At 39.0% G+C, this 18951-nt stretch overlaps 1 protein-coding gene across 1 annotated transcript in view; it reads right to left on the bottom strand.

The window, feature by feature from the left end:
- The window catches only part of LOC139945327 (low-density lipoprotein receptor-related protein 2-like), a 45269-nt gene that overhangs the window by 2950 nt on the left and 23368 nt on the right, over positions 1 to 18951 (bottom strand). The window contains exons 2-11 of the mRNA XM_071942682.1: positions 12406 to 12434; positions 11785 to 11862; positions 9365 to 9601; positions 7443 to 7605; positions 5420 to 5547; positions 3703 to 3969; positions 2590 to 2697; positions 1885 to 1980; positions 1111 to 1218; positions 155 to 251 (exon numbers count right to left, since the gene is read on the bottom strand). Of these exons, the coding sequence (XP_071798783.1) occupies positions 155 to 251; positions 1111 to 1218; positions 1885 to 1980; positions 2590 to 2697; positions 3703 to 3969; positions 5420 to 5547; positions 7443 to 7605; positions 9365 to 9601; positions 11785 to 11851 (1271 nt within the window). The 5' untranslated portion in view covers positions 11852 to 11862; positions 12406 to 12434. The remainder of the gene's footprint in view (positions 1 to 154; positions 252 to 1110; positions 1219 to 1884; positions 1981 to 2589; positions 2698 to 3702; positions 3970 to 5419; positions 5548 to 7442; positions 7606 to 9364; positions 9602 to 11784; positions 11863 to 12405; positions 12435 to 18951) is intronic.

Below are 18951 nucleotides of genomic sequence, written 5' to 3'. Positions count from 1 at the left end.
TGTTGGCCTAAGTTGATTTAAACCATTTCGTTTATACATTGTTTTTTCATCTTTTTTATTTCGTTTATTTGTTTGGATGGGTTGAGGTTTGGGTAGGTGTGTGTGGGTGTGTGTTGGGGGGGGGGGGGGTCTGATTAAAGCTTCTAACACAAACCTCTTAATGATGATGATGATCAGTAGCACGACAACAATCAGCGTTACAACGCCCATTACTGAGCCTATGATGAGGCCGTATGGTAAGTTGTTACCCCCTTAATTAAACAACAGTCATGAAGAAACAAGAAGATAATTCAAGATAGAAAGAAGCCACAACTACCTAAAATGGTGGCAAAACTAACCGTACAAAACCAGTGTGGTGGAGGGGGTGCGGCACAATTGACATCAACTCTGGGAGCACCCCCGCGAAATGTTGACTTTGAGATTAAAAATGTACCGAGTAACCGTTGCACTGTATAAGCTTTTATGTGATTTCTTCAATGTTTTTAAAACTATAGTTTGGGGGGTTTTGAACCTGGAAACAAACTGGAGCGGGACTTCAATAAGCGACCTCATAAATAACGTACCAGCACTCTACCAACTGAGCTATCTAGCTGTATGTTGGTGGTCTCCTATTATAAGTAAATATCTCTGTCTTGGGGTGTCAGTCAGAAAACATAATATAACAATTGGCTGCCTTGTGGCCAGGGATCACACCCAAGTTTACGATACAACCAGGGGCCAATTTCATAGAGCTGCTTAAGCAAAAATTGTGCTTAAGCACGCAAACAGCTCGCTTATTTTACACATGTTACTGGCCAAAATGTTATGCTATACACATTGCTTGTGACTGGTAATTAGCTGCAATTGAGTGGAGTCTTGGCCAGTAATCTGATCTTACTAAGCAAGGATTCTTTTGCTTCAGCTAAATTTTGTGCTTAAGCAGCTCTATGAAATTGGGCCCAGATGGTTGAGCTATTAATTAACACTTGAACGCAGACAATGCGTCATGTTTTTCCTTCGCGTCAGATTATTGTGTAAAGAATAGTAAATAATAAATAGAGCTCTAACAAGGGGCTGTTCAAAATAAGTACAAACATAAACTTGAATAGTTTGATGGTAATGGCGACTTACCAAACTCGCAAAGGTCCCCTTCGTAACCCGGAGCACAATGGCAAGTGAAGTCGTCCGTCAGAGAGTAACAGGTACCGCCATTCATACATGGATAGCTCTCACAGAAATCTGGAACGAATATCAAGTAAACAATAAAATTAACGAGTTTTAAAAACACCAAAAACTCTCGGCAACTCTTAATAAAGAGCTTTGGAAAACATTACATGGTGCTTTAATGGAAAATGTATCGTTGTATTAATTTGTTTACTTACTCAACTACAAAAGGGTAGCTTATATAAACACGTTCACACTTTAATAAGAATACAAATTAATACCAGTTAAAAAAGATAGAATAATACAGTTGCAACAAGGTACGTATAGGATCAAGTATACAACACAAAACAGCACAGTATTGAAATGGGTCCCAAACAGAGCTCCAATACCTTGCAGGACAAAAATACAGAGAACAAAATACTGAGCGATTTGATACGCTCCTATGTGTATGAAGTTGTACTTATAAAAGACCGCGAGACCTCAAATTCTAAATCCGAGGTCTCGAAATCAAATTCGTGGAAAATTACTTCATTCTCTAAAACTACGTTAATTCAGAGGGAGCCGTTTCTCATAATGTTTTACACCATTAACCTCTCCCCATTACTCGTTACTCAGTAATGTTTTTGATTTTGAGTAATTACCAATAGTGCCCACTGCCTTTAGCACAAGCCAACTAATAAGGATATGCAAATGCATCATGATGATTGTGTATTATAAGGTTTCTATAATAATATAGCTTACCAATCTGGCAGAGGTTTCCTCTGTAACCAGTAGTACATAGGCAACCCGAGTTAGTGCATCTACCACCATTCATACAGGGAGAGCTGTCACAAAACGCTGGAAATAGACAAAATAATATAATATATACTTGCCATTTGCGTCAGATTACTGATAAATAAACCAGTTCAATAACTATCTTTATGTGCTCGTAACCGATGAGGGTCTTTTCTTTTACATGAAATTTAAGCAATCGCCCAACATTGGTAAACAGTATTGTCCAAGGCCCACACTTCGTGTATCACAACTTACATATAAAATAACAAACCTGTGAAAATTTAGGCTCAATCGGTCATCGGAGTCGGGAAAAAATAACGGGAAAACCCACCTTTGTTTCCGCACGTTTTGCCGTGTCATGACATGTGTTTAAAATATATCCGTTATTCTCGATATTGAGAATTGGTAATTGTTTTAATGTTTTCTCAAAAAGCAAATCATTTCATGGAATAATATTCAAAGGGAAGTCTTTCAACCATTACCTTCTGTAAACCCTGTAAGTTATTGGTAAATCTGTGAACTTTAAATGTTTGTTCTGTTCAGAAAGTGTGCAATGCCTTTAAGAAGTTAAAGCTTTAAGAAGGTGAGCCGTTACTACACAAATCTCGGGCTCGGTAGGCCTATAGAGTCATCACAGCATACAAAGTAAATGGCTTCGTATTTCCTTCTTACCGGATTGACAAACTTCACCTCCGAAGCCCGAAGCACATTGACAGGTAAATCCAGCCGTCGACAAGCCACATGTTCCTCCGTTCATACAGGGACTGCTGTCACAAAAGTCTAAACAAGACAAAACAAGTATACATGTCATGTTGTAGTGATATCCATATTATTTATAGTATGCACGGGCATAATGGTTGATGAACAAAACAGTGTTTAGTTTTTAAACACAAATGTGTAAACATGTTTTAGGTACATGTGACAAAAATTGGGTACAAAACTTATGCTTACACATGTGTTGAAATTCTATTTTTAGATCGAATTCTTAGGAAAGTTGTATAGGTTGTTAATGTTGTGTTTATAGAGACAAGTATTATTAATAACCGAATTGTTCTTTACACTCTTTGAGGCCGCGTCAAACAGTGCCATGCTTTGTTTAGTTGTGGATTGAAAGTGCCGTTTTCAGTTGAATGGAACACGGCATACAAGTTGGACTGGCATTTCTTGTATTATTGCCCCCCAGCGTCCCCACATCAGAAGCCCTTTTCACAATAGCCCCTGGTAATTACAGTAGATCTTTTCACACAAGGATCGCTGCCACTGGTCTGCCACGACAAATTTGATGGGCATAACCCGGGGAAAAGCGAACCCTGTTCTGGAGAAGGGGTAAACGGTAAAACCCTGGGGTAGTCTAAAAACTAGCAATCGAAACCCTGCAGATAGGGACACAGCGTGAAAGTGCAACCATGGAGCTAAACAAAAAGTTCCGACGCTTCCCCAAGGGCTGTATAGACCTTCATCACGTTGCAGCCATCTTGAATTTCTCACATTGAAATTAATGTTGCTAAAACCGAGGCTGGAAGAACAAAATAGTCTGCTTCCTAATTGCATGATGATTATCAGAATGCAGGATTGATATTTGATACGAGGAACAAGACCAAGAGGGAGGCAGCATGATAAAGGTCTATTCCGCTGTGATAAGATATACAGTGTGAACAGGGTTATAGACTCTCAATCAATAACTCACCTTTGTTTTGGGTTACTCACACCGCATGATCGGCAAATAATAATTAAAAACAAGTTATTTAATGACAAACAAACATAAAGTCAAAATTTAATACAAACCTTCGTAAATGTGAATTCCCCCGGCTTGTTGGAATATTTTTGGGCCGTAGTTTTGCTCTCCTACACCCGTCTTTGATACGCGAATAAGGGTATTTGGACCCCAATCAGTCAAATACACATTCACGTTATCCTCTAACAGGAATAAGTCAAATGGTTGGAATGTGCCACTATGGCGAGTTAGGTTTAGCACAACTGCCCGGAAGTTGCCGTTGAGGTCGCTTTGCTCAATTGTATCCAACAGGTGGTCACACCAGTACAGTTTGCTTTCTATAAAACGATAAAGCAAATAAAGCAGACACAGTTTGTAATTATTTTGGAATGATTGAGTACCAAAGTTAGTTACAAGTTCCTGAAACTATAACATAAAGGCAGTGGACACTATTGGTAATTACTCAAAATAATTATAAGCATAAAAACCTTATTTGGTAACGAGTAATGGGGAGAGGTTGATGTTAAAAAACATTGTGAGAAACGGCCGGCTCCCTCTGAAAGAACCGTAGTTTTCGAGAAAGAAGTAATTTTCTACGAATTTGATTTTAAGACCTCACATTTAGATCTTAAGGTCTCGAAATCAAGCACCTGAAAGCACACAACTTTGTGTAACAAGGGTGTTTTTTACTTTCATTATTATCTCGCAACTTCGACGACCGATTGAGCTCAAATTTTCACTGGTTTGATATTTTTGTGCATAAATATGTTGAGATACACCAAGTGACAGGACTGGTCTTTGACAATCACCAATAGTGGCCAGTGTCTTTAATACCTACTGTTTATATGCTATTCAATTGTCGAACAGTAAAGTTGAGGTCGTCCCTATAATGTCATTCGTCAACAAACACTTGACATCTTCACTGCACTTAACATCGAACCAAAAAACTGCTGAAGTTTCCCACATTCGTACAAAAACTGAACAAACCTTAAAACACCCTCAATTCAAAGGAAAGGCTGATTGATGGTATCACATAAATAATAAAAAGAACTTTTTAGAACTTAGATAACTAAATAAATAAATTTACCCAGTCACCGGTTGCTATTAAATGACTCAAACGATCCTAGACATTATCTAGACTCCCGTGTTTTATAGTATTTTGGTACTTTTTGTAACACAAAACACAACTATAAGCTTCCCTTAAAATATCAACTGCTGAGGAGCTGTATTTTTTAAGAAATTAGTCAAACAAAATCATGGAAATCTATTTTTACATGATAAAATAATTTTCGTCTCATGATCACTGAGACGAATTTTTTTCACGACATTGTTTTTACTAATTTCTCAAACACTACAGCACCTCAACAAGTAATATTTTCAGCTTTCAACTATCATTATCTTCAAACTGTGTAAGTTTAGTGTACATCTGTGGACATTGTGTTTTTTGTTCTACACAAAGTACACAGACCCTTTAAGGGTAACCAAAATGTTAGTTGTGGGTTATACTTATGTGACCCTCTCTAATACTTAAGAGAGTCGTATAAGGATAGAGGCTAACGGCAAGTTGGTTTCTTTACACTCGGTGCACCATTTTATTTCCTGAAACAGACTAAGACAAAATACATGTTGTCAGGTCTTCCCTGGAGTCATTATGAGGGTGGCGGAAGCGCGCGAAATTGGAATGCTGTCCAAGAGAGGCCGCTTCTCTCGAATAATTAAATGTTACATAATAAGTAAGTGCAATAAAAATAACAGTGGGGGTATAATTTTTATGACCGTCACACTTACCTCGATGATCTATAGCCAGACCACTTGGAAACTTCATATCATGCTGGACAATGGCGGTTCTGTCAGTTCCATCAAGATTGGCCCTCTCTATGGTTCCATTGTTTCCAGTATCTGCCCAGTAGATGTGTCTAGAGAGGGAGCGTGGGTTAAAGCATGTAAAAGACAGTGGACACTATTATACACATATTGACTGGCAATGAGTTAACTATATATTCCCCCGAGGGGCTTTGAGTGACCAGAAGAGGGACCTATTTAAAAGGCCCTGATTCTGGTCACTAAAAGACCCGAGGGGGAATAGAAATACATGTACACTGGTTACCGAAATAAGCCAGTCAATATGTGTTTTATAACACAGCTCGGTCTTAAATGTGAAATAAGAACAGATATCTGGAAAAGAAAGGAAGTTTTGTAGTTGTTGCTCACGGTTCAAGTCAAGAGAGGGCGCTGTAACCGTAAGACTAATAGACCTTATCGCAAATACCAATGCGCAAGCGCAGACTGTTGAATGAGGTGCATTGTGGGATAGATACGAATCAAATTTTGCTACCAGCTAGACCACAATGCACCTAATTCCAAGCTTTACGCGCGCGCCCCAGTATTTGCGAAAAGGTCTATGACCGCACAACTCGCGCGCGCGATCACCAGACTTTATTAGTGTTTCAGCCAACCAGAATACAGAAAAAGCAAGACGTGTGTTATAATGGTAATTACTCAAAATAGTTATTAGCATGGAACCTTACTTGGTTACGAGTAACGGGGAGAGGTTGATATTATAAAACATTGTGAGAAACGGCTCCCTTTGAAGTAACGTAGTTTTCGAGAAAGAAATAATTTTCCACGAATTTCATTTCGAAACACCAGTTCAGAATTTGAGGTCCCGAAATCAAGCATCTAAAAGCACAAACTACGTGTGACTAGGGTGTTTTTTCTTGTATTATTATCTCGCAACTTAGACGACCAACTGAGTTCAAATTTAAAGGTTTGTTATTTTGTGCATGTGTTGAGATACACCAACAAGTGGAAATACTTGTCTTCGACAATGCCTTTAACAAATTAGACTCTATGATAACTCTCTCCCTTGTTTACTCAACATCTATAAACATATAAACTAATGATTTAATACTCCACTAAAAACTGTAAAAGAGCAAAACAAAAGAGAATCTAGGACATTAATGGTTATGTGTAGATGGTGTAGGAGGTCTCATTTAGTAGACTTGCCACAAGACACAAAGTGCAGTACCAAATACCAAAGAACAACAAATATCAAAGACATCCACATAGGCACCAATTGATTATACACTAAAAAAAAAACTAGAGTTGAATCCAACACTTCAATGAGTGCGGTGAGTGACTACACTTTGAAAGTGTTGGATCCATCGTTTTGTTTGTTAAAGGATTTGGGTACTTTTTCAAAATGTCCATAGATTTACATTAAACTTACAGGGTTTGAAGATAATGATAGTGGAAAGCTTCCCTTCAAATATTACTTACTAAGGTGCTGTAGTTTTTGAGAAATGAGTAAAACAATTATAATGAACATACGTTTGTAAATGCTTAAAATAATTTTCGTCTCATGAGACGAAAATTATTTTCATGACATTGTTTTACTCACTACCCAAAAACTACAGCACCTCAGCACGTAATATTTTCAGGGAAGCTTTCTACTATCGTTATCTTTAAACTGTGTAAGTTTAGTGGAAATCTGTTGACATTGTGTTTGTTGTCCTACAAAAAGTACATACACCCTTTAAATCTAGCATTTTAAATTTGTTTTCCAACGCAAAAAGGTTAATTCCACAATTTAAGTGTTATTTCAACATTTTTCAAAAAAAAAAAAAAATCCTTTGAAATGTTGGATCAGCTTTTAAACGTTAAACTGACACTTAACTCGTTGACCGAATACTTGAAAATGCTGCTTTAAACAAATCAAAAAAATGGTGGCTTCAACACCTTTAAAGTGTAGTCACTCACCGAACTCATGCGAGTGCTGGATTCAACTCTTTAGTTTTGTTAGTGTACTTACCCATAATCATGATCAGTTATAATGCCCCATGGGTGGATGATACTCTCAACAATAACTTCTTTGCTCCCTGAGCCATCCATTGGGATCCGTGCAATGTGACCCAGGTTTCCGTCTGTCCAATACACCATCCTTGATGTAACATCTAATGCCAATCCCAATGGCACTGTTTGGAACGCAACAAACCCACACAAGTATATAAATCGTTAATATATAGAAGCATCTATACGAATTAGTGTTTAGACATTTATTTCAATATTGGTAACAACAACATAAGCATAAAATGCAATCCAATCATTATACAGTCCACATAATTGATACATAATTATAACCTGGCTAAAGATACTCCGTTAAGTTATAACAAACATGCAGGAAAAATTTGAAGCATAGTGCTTTTAAAAAATTTACCCTGGGACAGACAAGACTAGGACTAGACAAGGACAGACAGACGGACGAAACCAGCCGGATTTTGGTTTCCAATAAACCTATGTTTTATACTCGTATGTATTTACGTGGAATTAAAGTCACCTGGAAGTGGTATTTTTTTCAAAATAAAGCTTTTCTCACTAATATATGTGTTTTGATGAGTGGAATGTGAATAAACAGTTAACTAAGGTTTTAAAAAATCAGTTCTTATGTTATTTACAAATTTAAGAGTAGACCCCGACCCGAGAGGGCGCTGTTCGTGACGTCAATCGAGGCAGACTTTGCCTGTAATGCGTAGAGTAAACACAATTGCAAAGTACATGTACGGACCAAGTCGTGAGTTTGTACGTTTCAAAAAAAAAACAAAAATGCCGACCAGGTGTATTGCTGCTGAATGCAAAAAAAACCTTTTTGAAATGTACCAACTCACGACTTGGACGTACATGTACTTTGCACGTGTGTTTACTATACGCATTGCAGGCAAGGTCTGCCTCGATTGACGTCACAAAAGGGGTAGGCGGAGTCAGCCCCCCAAACAACTTTATTTATTTTTTAAACATATAAATCGTGACAAACAATTACTAAAAAAAATGTTTTATTGTTCGTGAGCATATACTCTTATGTTTGAAAGAAAAAAAATTCTATTTCCAGGTGACTTTAAATACATAAATTCAAAAACAAATCATTGGTGTGCTTAATGGCATTTTAGAATTAGGCGCCTTCAGCTACCGAATCAGGCTTTCAAGTTTTTGGACGCTGGGTGGCGGCAGACTCGGTAAATATGCGCAATGCTCAGAACTGCGTAAAATATTCAAATAATCACCTAGTACGTATGCAGCTGCTAACCCGAAGTCTCCAATTTGAACTTTCTTAATGATAATGCCAAACAAGTAAAATCACAATACATGGCCTCTTGTTTCAAACATTTTCTTGAATAAGCAATGTTAATTCAGCATTGAACATAGCTTTTCCGCAATCTGACCTCTTTAGAACCGGCGTTCACTTTCAAATGACCCTCTTTCCAAATAAGATTTGCACCAGTGAGCACATTACACACAGTAAGCCCCCGTTTATTGAAAAACACCTTCTTTGGATATTACAGAAATTCTTGTCTCAATAAAGTGGATTAAGATCAGTAAGTTGTCTTGCTTGTTTGAATTACAGTGTCAACTTGTTGTTCGCACAGTAACACAAAATTGCTAAGTTTGGCACGTTTGATTTGTGACTTTGCATCATTGTCATTCATGTAGCCAAACTCAGCAACATGTCACCATAGCAAATGTGGTGTCATTCTAAAGAAGAACACGTTAGCTTTGCATTGGCAGCAAAACAAATACAAAGAAAGTAATAACTAATAAAGATGTACTTGATTAACAAAGGTTTCCTAACTTTGTGTGATAATATCATATTTGTTTATAATATTATATTTTTTTATTCTGAACTCTACCAAAAAAAGAAAAAAAATAATAAACAAAAATGAAAACAAAAATCAAACGTACAATAGAGATCATAGATCAGCGTCCTTTGATCGCTTCCGTCAAGATGAGCTCTGGAGATTTTCGGAGATGGTTTCCCAATATCAGTCCAGTAAACCATCTGCTCAACCGGGTCAAAATCCACGGCCACTGGGCGGATGAGTCCGACGAGCGGTAGCGGAGTTAGATCAGCCAGACCTTGCAAGATGCTACCCTTGTAAATCGTCCCATTGTCGAGGTCCGAAACCAGCACGTAGGCATCTGGTAATATCCGTTTACATCGCATTAAAATGACATGTTAGACATTATTCCCTATGAACTAAAATAAAAACTTTTCAATAGCGTTGTCCCACCTGGTTGTTTACATTTGACATTAAAGGCCCTGGACACTATTGGTAATTGTCAAAGACCAGTCTTCTCACTTGCTGTATCCCAACATAAGCATAAAATAACAAGCCTGTGAAAATTTGAGCTCAATTGGTCGTCGAAGTTGCGAGAAAATGATGAAAGAAAAAAACACTCTTGTTGGACTAATTTGTGTGCTTTCAGATAGGAATAAAAAACTTCTGGCAAGCAGTCTTTTATTATTTTCGTGAAAAATTACCTATTTCTTAAAATCTATGCTACTTCAGAGGGAGCCGTTTCTCACAATGTTTTATATTATAACACCCCTTACCAATATTCTGCCTTTTCATTGGTTTAGAGCGCGTCACATGATATGTCTTAGTTTTGCTAGACGACGGCCGTGTGATAGTCCATCGGTTTCCCGTGCGCTAGTCCGAAAGACTAGCACACGGCGTGCAGTACCCTGACGTCCGTTGCGTGTACGAGGATGATAAATTAATAGTCTGTAACCATTTCGGATTACATGACACTTCATGCAGAGCACAGTAAAAGTTTTCGCAATCTGTGTTCGCATCGTCCGTGGATTGGCGCATCCAGGTCTGTAACCTAATAGTACAGTATATATAAATGTTTGGGGTGTTATAAAACAAACATTGGCTGCTTTTACTCGTTCAATGGTTTAAACTATGACTCCCTCGGTGATGCCCGGTGCGTTCTATTTTCCCTCGGCTTCGCCTCGGGAAAATAGAACGCTCCGGGGATCACCTCGGGAGTTATAGTTTTAACCATAGCACCCGAAGCAGTCAATATATGTATACTATCAACAGATCTCCACTGCTCGTTACCAGTGGTCAGTTTTTAAGATAGTATTTATTTTGAGTAATTACCAAACGTGTACCTTCCCTTTAACAGTAGTGTGGTAATTACTACAGTCAGAGGGCATGTACATAATCCAAATGAAAACTTCATTCCGAAATGACAACAATGTAGACATATAATACTACCCCAGGAGAATGAAAAGCTGTGTGAATTGAGGGCTTTGAGGGTTTTTAAATTCTATAATAATAATAATAATAATAATAATAATAACAAGTTCTTATATAGCGCATTTCACAATAACCGAATCAATGCAATGGGAGACTTTTTGAAAGCTCTGCCACTAGAGGGCAGCAGACCTACCAGGTAAGGGTGCACAACTCCTATAGCAAACAATGGTAAATGCTAAAAAATCAAAAATACTCAAAAAAGATTTAGAAGTCTCTCAGCCTCTTGAAAATTATATCAGATACATTGTCATACAACTAAACTTCAGATTTCTTCTCAGTTTTTGGTAGGTCAGCATTTTGGAATTTTTGCTAATTACCCTAAAAGAAACACTCCCAAAAACTCATGCACACAGCTTGTTATCCTTGGGGAACTCGTGTCCAGTACGTCCTGTTCCAGAACAGTTTGGTTTATGTTGGCAATGTGTTATGAAAAACAAAATACAGTTTGGCTAAATCTAAAATACAAAATCAAAAACACGCATAACACAAGGTATTTGCTGTCAGTGACCGTCACTCATGCTTCTCCTATTCCTAAGTTGTTGACACTACCTGGTGAAGAGCGCCCTCTCTTGGTGATTGGCAGATAGTCTAAAGTTTCCCATTGACATTTATAGTTCCCTGGTCATAGGGCCAATACCATTCCTCAATAATGTTTCTCAGCTCCCTTGGGAGTACACAGCACTGAGCTGTCTATAAGGCGATTGTAAGTTTACATTATTGCAACTGGTACAACACTCAATTTTCTACCAGAAATTTGCGAAGCGGTACTTTCTGCTAAAGAGATAAAAATTGTCCCTTGACTTAGTCATAACAAACTTGTAAGCTGATACCGTGTCGCTTCTCGCATTCTACAGTTAACCTTAACTTACCAATAATACCGAAACAAGCAAAACGTACGTAAAACAATTGTTTAATTAACGTGAGAGAGAACAATATAATGCGCCCCCAAGAGTATTCACACAGAGAGGAAAGTATATACGAATAAGTCATCAACGTTCGCGTTTAAAGCTTACAAGGATATGATTCAATTTAAATACAAAGTTCGAAACGTACCTGCATCAACCCATCTGACATGCGTGGCAAAAAGGCACACCAGGATCCAAATCTTTGAATGTTCCATGATGTTTTTACCTGAGACAAAACAAGTTAATTTTGTTGTATTAAGCAGTCAAACACTCACTAGTCCACTGAAGACCTTTGTATTTTAGTACAGAAGCAGCTCACACGATTTCAGAGAACCAAATGGGTATTACCCAACTGCACTTGACGTTATGTTGCAATACATAGCGCTGGCACAGTTCCAAAAACGAGCCCCCCCCCCTCCATTTTGAATCTTCATAAGAAGGAGATTTACGTGAAATAGATTTGAGATTTCGTTCGCTTTCGAACAGTCACCCAACGTCGTGAACGCATTGGCGCATTGGTGTACACGAGGAGCTGCGTCAATTGTACGAAACGGTTAATTACTCATTAGGCAAACTTACTGTGACAAAAAACAACACATTTGCATAATTATCACTTTCTTAGGTGATCATGTATAAATCTACCATAAATGAACTTGACAAACAAGTTTTAGCTGCAGTGGTTAAATTTCTCTCTTCGTGAAATCGGCCAGGAAATAATGTACATGTCAGATAAGAACAGTTTTAAACGAAAATAAATGTGGATACTTACCAAGTGTATCTCTCCTTCGACATTCAAATCTGGAAAGAAAAAAATACGTAAGCGTATAATATAGGGCACACAGTTGCTATTCAGTACTTCCTTGGTGAAATCACGTAGGCCTACTGGAAAAATAACCATACCTAGTACGTGTAGGTTGACGACATGAAAGGCTTTTACATATTATGATTGATTGACTTTCAAAAAAACAATATGTATATGCATCGACACTGTCGCGTGTTAGTTCTATTATTACCATTAATCACCATTATTACAATGCGCGAATAATGCTTTTTTGAAACCACGTTTCAGCGGTGTTTTTCAGGGACTGTCCCATGACGTCGTTGTTAGCCTTGATCAAGGCGCTACAGCCAGCCGCGATCTGCAAAATCCCAGTCCCCATCACTGAATTCCGCCAGCGCACCCCCATACATAACCCAATGCGTAGTGTACAGCGTATGTACACATACGTACATGTACATGTACCATCAGTTTTACGGTACATGGGTCTTCCCAAGTAGCGCCTTGATGGTTTTGTATCTGCCAAAATTTAGGGCGGAGCTCATTATGCTAATGTTTACTAACAACCCGTTCTCATTGGTTGTTGGTTGACCTATAAACTCTCGCTGCGATGTCAATCACAACGTTGTTCTGCAAGCACTCGCACACATGTGCTCGTCGACGTGTTGTAAACAAGCAGTGGCTGTAGTATAGTTGCAATAATGGCGGCGGGCGAGGGAGAAATCCCTACTAGTAAAACAGAACTGTAAGTCGCTGGAAATCAATGGTGTATAATTTGCAACACAACTACAGAAACTTTCAACAAAATATAACAGCCGCGTTTAATGCATCAATCATGGGTTTAGAAATAGAAGGAAGGAAATTAGACCATGTGAAATGTGTTTGAGAAAGGTTAAAAAAGTATCCAGGTGTCATGGGTTTCCGGCAAGATGGCTACTTGGTAAGAATTCTTAGGTGTTGGGCATATGACAGTACAACACACTCCATCCCCTTGAAGCAAAAACACAGACCAGATGAGATAAGAAACCCAGCTGTTTATTTTGTCTTAATGTAGAAATATATTATTTCATTACGTTTCTCGCGGTAAATCAAAGTTGGGGATCGAAAATATGTGTTGTCGACAGACGGTAGAAGATGGCGTGTGGCTGAACAACAACTAAATAAAGTTCAATTTCATAAACTAACTCTTGCCATACTACTAGTACTACACTACAACGTTACACTTATATAGTACAGCAGCTTCCAATTCAGGGACAAATCTACCAGCTACGTTGTAATTATAGTCCTCGTGTTATAATGAAACGCAAGACAACGGAAGTTGTTCGAAGTTGTTCCACACCATTACCGACCGGGCGAGTCATGTCCGGCTCACCCGTCCGGCAGCGCATTCAGACCCCTTACAATCATAGCTAATATACACCACGCTCCCGACACTGCTATAAAAAGCACGTAGTACACTACATGTACATACAGTCAGTGCGCACCGTGCGGAAAAGTCCTTTATTTCATTTGCAGCATATGCAAGTCAGTCGCAGTTTTGCATATATAATGAGCTTGGAGGGCACATTTTCAAAAAATCATATCGTGAAAACCCAGCCATGTAAAAATACAACAACGTGACAGTATGAACGAGGAATGCTTAAATGTAATAACAAAAACCATAGGTGAATTTTTAATTGTTCAAAAATAAGGAATTTCGGACTATAAAAATGATCATCGTTGTACAAAAATAACGGTCTCCGAAAAAGTCCCTTTTGTAGCATTTAACGAAATCGTGCAGACAAACCTTAATCATGTGTGTTCAGGTACATTATTCATCTACTCAACCGCTACTGTCGTTGTTTCTGAATCCACTCGAAACAGTCGGGGGCACCCTAAGTATCCGTCGCCGTCAGAGCGAACTTTCTCGGTAAAAAAATCCGCCATTACTCAATGGTATAATGTGAGCCCGAACGTGATTGGTCAGAATGTGCATCAAGCGTGCCAACTGACTAATCAGCTTCTACGTAACAAAACGCAAGGCACCTTTGGTTTGGCATGATTCCTTGCTCATGTCATGCAATCACGGGGGCTTGTTTTGACAACAAAGGGGTGCCCGACTATTATTCGTTAGTATGGTGTTTGGCCGGGTTTAGCTTCAGTTATTATCTGATCTGCATCTTTACGTCTACGAAACCAAAACTGGCATAAACGCAACGGATAATTGCTATTCTGTGCCAAAATATGATGGCCTTCCAACCCAATGCTATGAATCCAAGTATATTTGAGTTTTAAAAAAGAAATCCTTCTTTGTATTATATTGATTAAAATAAAATTAAAAAAGGGTTCAAAACTCATTTGTTGTTTTCTTTTAACCAATGAAATGTTCAGTTCCTGACCCTGGCCTTCTCCCTATTTATTAACTGTGAAATCTCAACTAAAAACTGGAAAGTTTGGTCAGCTTCAAATTAAATATATTCAATATACAACACACAATAATAAACCAGATGACAAATCTTTTAACTTTGTTAATTTTACAAAACATTTATTTTAAAGTCCCTTTCAGCTGCTTACATAAAATAACAACGACATTATGATGCGTTTCTGCACACACGACAAGTTGAAAAAACTTGAGTGACCACTGCAAAATACAAATTAAAAATTACTTGGGAAAGTACCTTGGTATATCAATATAAATTAAACAGAAATATCAGTTTTGTTCAGTTTACAAAAATATCTTGTGAGGGAGTCTCCTAGTGAAATTTATTACTCGACTAGTCGGGCCTCGGAGTCGCAACTTTTACACTAGTTTTCGATGCCCAAGATGCCTTACGGCATATTGTTTGGCACAGGCGCAATGTATTAAAGTTAACGCTGAATGGATTGAAAGATTATGTAACTGGTGAAAAACAATCAGATTGTGTTACGTAAAGTAAATTAAGACCCTTTTCAAAACCGCGGCTGCGGCATTGGATTCGGCTTCAGGCTCTGTCATGTCTGACAACCCACGGGGCATAAGCAAAGCATGCGCAATTGTTAAAACAACCACGGGGCCAAGCTAGCCTGAGCTGAATCCAAAGTCAAAGCCGTGGTCGCGCAAAGGGCTCTTCGCTGTTGTGAATGGTCGCAAGCGATACAATAGCACTCTGCACTTATGACATCACTTTTGCTTGAAATACCCCGATGTCAGACAAACATTCCACTAATTTAGCAATCACGCCAAACGCGCCATATGGCACTTGTATGTAGTAGTAAGTAGTAACGCGAGTAAACATAAAGTGGACAAGTATGTGTGCATATGTTGTTAGTAAAATTTTGTACGCTTGTCTGAGATCCATGTACTAAACTTGGTTTTAGCATTTAGTGCGGAGTGCTATTGGTTCACAAGCAGGTACATGTAGCTACGACTATGCAGTGGCACGATAACCGAGTAGTTGAAAAATGTTTGCAACTCGACTAAGCAATCAACAGTCCCGACTTCAACAGTAGTCCCCCTATGTAGTCGTCCAGGCTCGGGTCTCCCCGTCACTTTAAACCGTGGAAGATTTTCAGAGAGCTGGGACTGTAAAAGGAACACAAAGAAAGCAAATAGAGTTAAAAACATGCCCAAGAAGACCAAAATGTTTCAGAAACACTTTACACAGAGCAGAAAACTGACATGGACTACAGTTAGTACCAATAAATTGCAATCCCCCAGTGAAATACTTTTGCTGTGAGAAATTAAAGTTAGACATGTTTGACCGTTCCCTTTTTGATTAAGAGTTAACCAAGACTCGAATCAATAGGATTTAACCCAGTATGAACTAGCAAAAGGTATTGACCACCTGATCAAATTGAAACTCAATCAATAATTATTGTATTATTTATTTTCTCAACGTGTCCACAAATATTGAATATACTTCCAGGTAATTAAAAAAAATAATATTCTTTTTCGAACAGTAATATACATGTAAAATTGAACTTAGATTCGAATCATAGAAATACAAGACCTACTCTTAGTCTATACTCTACACATTTAATACAGAGTCTCAACAATACAGTACCAACACGAAGAAAACCCATAACAATTCCATATTCCAATCCTGCATCAAACTGCCATGTTTTGTTATTACTGATGGAAATAATTTTTGATATTATTCTTTTTTTTTCATGAGAAATTGTATTTCTTCATGATTTTTTTTCACAACGATCGTCATCAAACAATCATGATAAAAAAAGAGCGCCGTACGAACAGTACACAACACAAGGCCTTTTCTTACATGATGACGTCACGTAAGCTAAAACGAAGCGGCACAAACAATGATTTTTGCACATTTTTGGCACTGAAAACAAATATCAACGGCAAAACCTGCAGAAGTGTATGTGGTACCAAACGAAAGAACGATCCTTCGTCTATCAGAATATGGACTCCGTTTGTCTCAATCGTGCTCGAAACAGTCGGGGGCACCCTAAGTGTAAAGCCTATCAACAAAAAGTGTAAAACTTCAACCACATTTCAGACGAAGATTCACATATATTTGGTCTCGAAAATCCGGTAAAAATGGATTTGTTTTACGAGGAAAATGTTCAGAAAACTTACCACTCCATGCTTGACCCAACACTGCCCTCTTGCTGGGACCTGAAACCAATTTTGCACATCGTCTCCGAGTTCTCGCGCTGTCACGCGAAATCTCGAAGGGTCCGAGTGCGCCGCGCGACTGCAAATGAAACCTGGAAAATATGCTAATTATCTCGCACTCTGCGCACGGACTGCATATACAGCTAGCGTTCAGCGTACACACACACATGGATGTGGCATGATTGCTAGCAGTAATACGTCGTTCTCAATCGCGCCTGTGATTGGCCAATGTTTAGAATGACACGCCCACATCATGAATACCCGTTTAACGGAATTCCGATAAAGCTTTACAAACCCATCAAGGCTGTTGTTTGAGCCACGTGTATGGGGTTGAAAATACAAAGACACGACCGTTCTCACGACTACGCTATACTGTTCTCGCTGTACAATGTATGATAATGTACATTTGTGAATGTACTGCATGCGTGTGCCGCGAACCGGGCCGGGGAACAGTACGTCAACAGCCTTGATCAAGGCTACGTCGTTGTCTGGTTTTTGGCCGCAGGGTCTAATTTTCATAGAGCTTTGAGCAGAAATTTGTGCTTTAGGATATTCTGCGTAGTAGAAAAGAGCAGGAAACCAGTCACAATTAAGTGTACGTGTGACGTTATACAATTGTTGCACGCTGTGATGGGGTCCAAGGCGTTTTTGTACACTCGAGGGGGAAAATGGAACCCGAGGCGAAGCCGAGGGTGCCATTTTCCCTCGAGGGTGTACAAAACCCATGGTTCCAGTCACAACGTGCCACAATTGTTTTGTTGTACCTTTGTACAATTGTTATTCCTCTTCTCGAAGTTATGTTGTCATCTTTAAACATTATTACGACGGACTATTCATTGTTTAAGCAGACGAACAAGTATCACTTCCCTCGTACCCGCGGTTGTTTCGTACACAACGCTGGAAATCGACCAACGCTGGGAACGATCAAGGTGATGTACACCGATGTACATCACTTTTTATGTTACCCGGCCCGTCGAGCCATGGGTGCGTTCGTTTACCTTCCCTGGGTCGACCCCAGTGTGTTTTTTCCAGGACGAACGTGAGTAATTATCTGCACACGTTCGTCCTGGAAAACAAAACCGCCACACACCGGGGCTGACCCAGGGAAGCTAAACGAACGCACCCCATGTTACATGCGTTTTTGTTGCGTATCACATGATTGGTTCTCGACCAATCAAACTTCACAGTTTGTTACCGGGGTATAACAATCCATGCTGTCTAGTAACCCTCTTGTTGGGCATTATAGAGCAAGTTCGTGTGGCGACCATTTGTCAACCACTGGTCAATGTTCCATGGTTACCTATGCATTCAATACATCTTGGGTACCAGGCAAAATCAACCAATGGTCGACTATATATAGTGCCTCACTCGAACTTGCTCATAGCTACTTCTTGTGCCTAAGCAGCACTATGAAATTGGGCCATCGTTTTGTTACACCACGATAACAGACTGCAAATTTTGTATTGGTTGTGAACCAACCACATGATATAATACAAAGAGGCATATAAGTAGGCTCGGGGCCGGGTTACATGAAAGTGATGTATCCAGGTGTGGCGGTTTCAGTCTTCCGCCGTGTTCAGTTTTCCGGGACTCAGTAAAGCAGATAACAATTGACTGCTTTCGCTTGATGTGCACAGGCGTCGCATGACGTAATGTTTCCGTATTTGGTCATTCGGGAAACTGAACACGGCGGAAAGTTGAAACCGCCACACCAGGAAATCAAACATAGTTGTTTACGTTGGCCACAATGTTTTCGTCTGCTCTCGATCATTACAATTATTCACCAATGTTATGTTTGTTTCCTCCTGCAAAATTATTACCATGGTATGGCAAAACAAATTTTTGTTTCTCAAAGGTAAACACCAACGTTACCAAAGGGTCCTCGCTGAACATAAAGTCACGCATGTTATGTTTGTTTCCTCCTGCAATATTATGACATT

The sequence above is a fragment of the Asterias amurensis genome, chromosome 1 (assembly GCF_032118995.1).
Source record: "Asterias amurensis chromosome 1, ASM3211899v1".
In the NCBI taxonomy this organism is placed as follows: Eukaryota; Metazoa; Echinodermata; class Asteroidea; order Forcipulatida; family Asteriidae; genus Asterias; species Asterias amurensis.
This window is presented reverse-complemented; position numbering and strand designations above follow the sequence as displayed.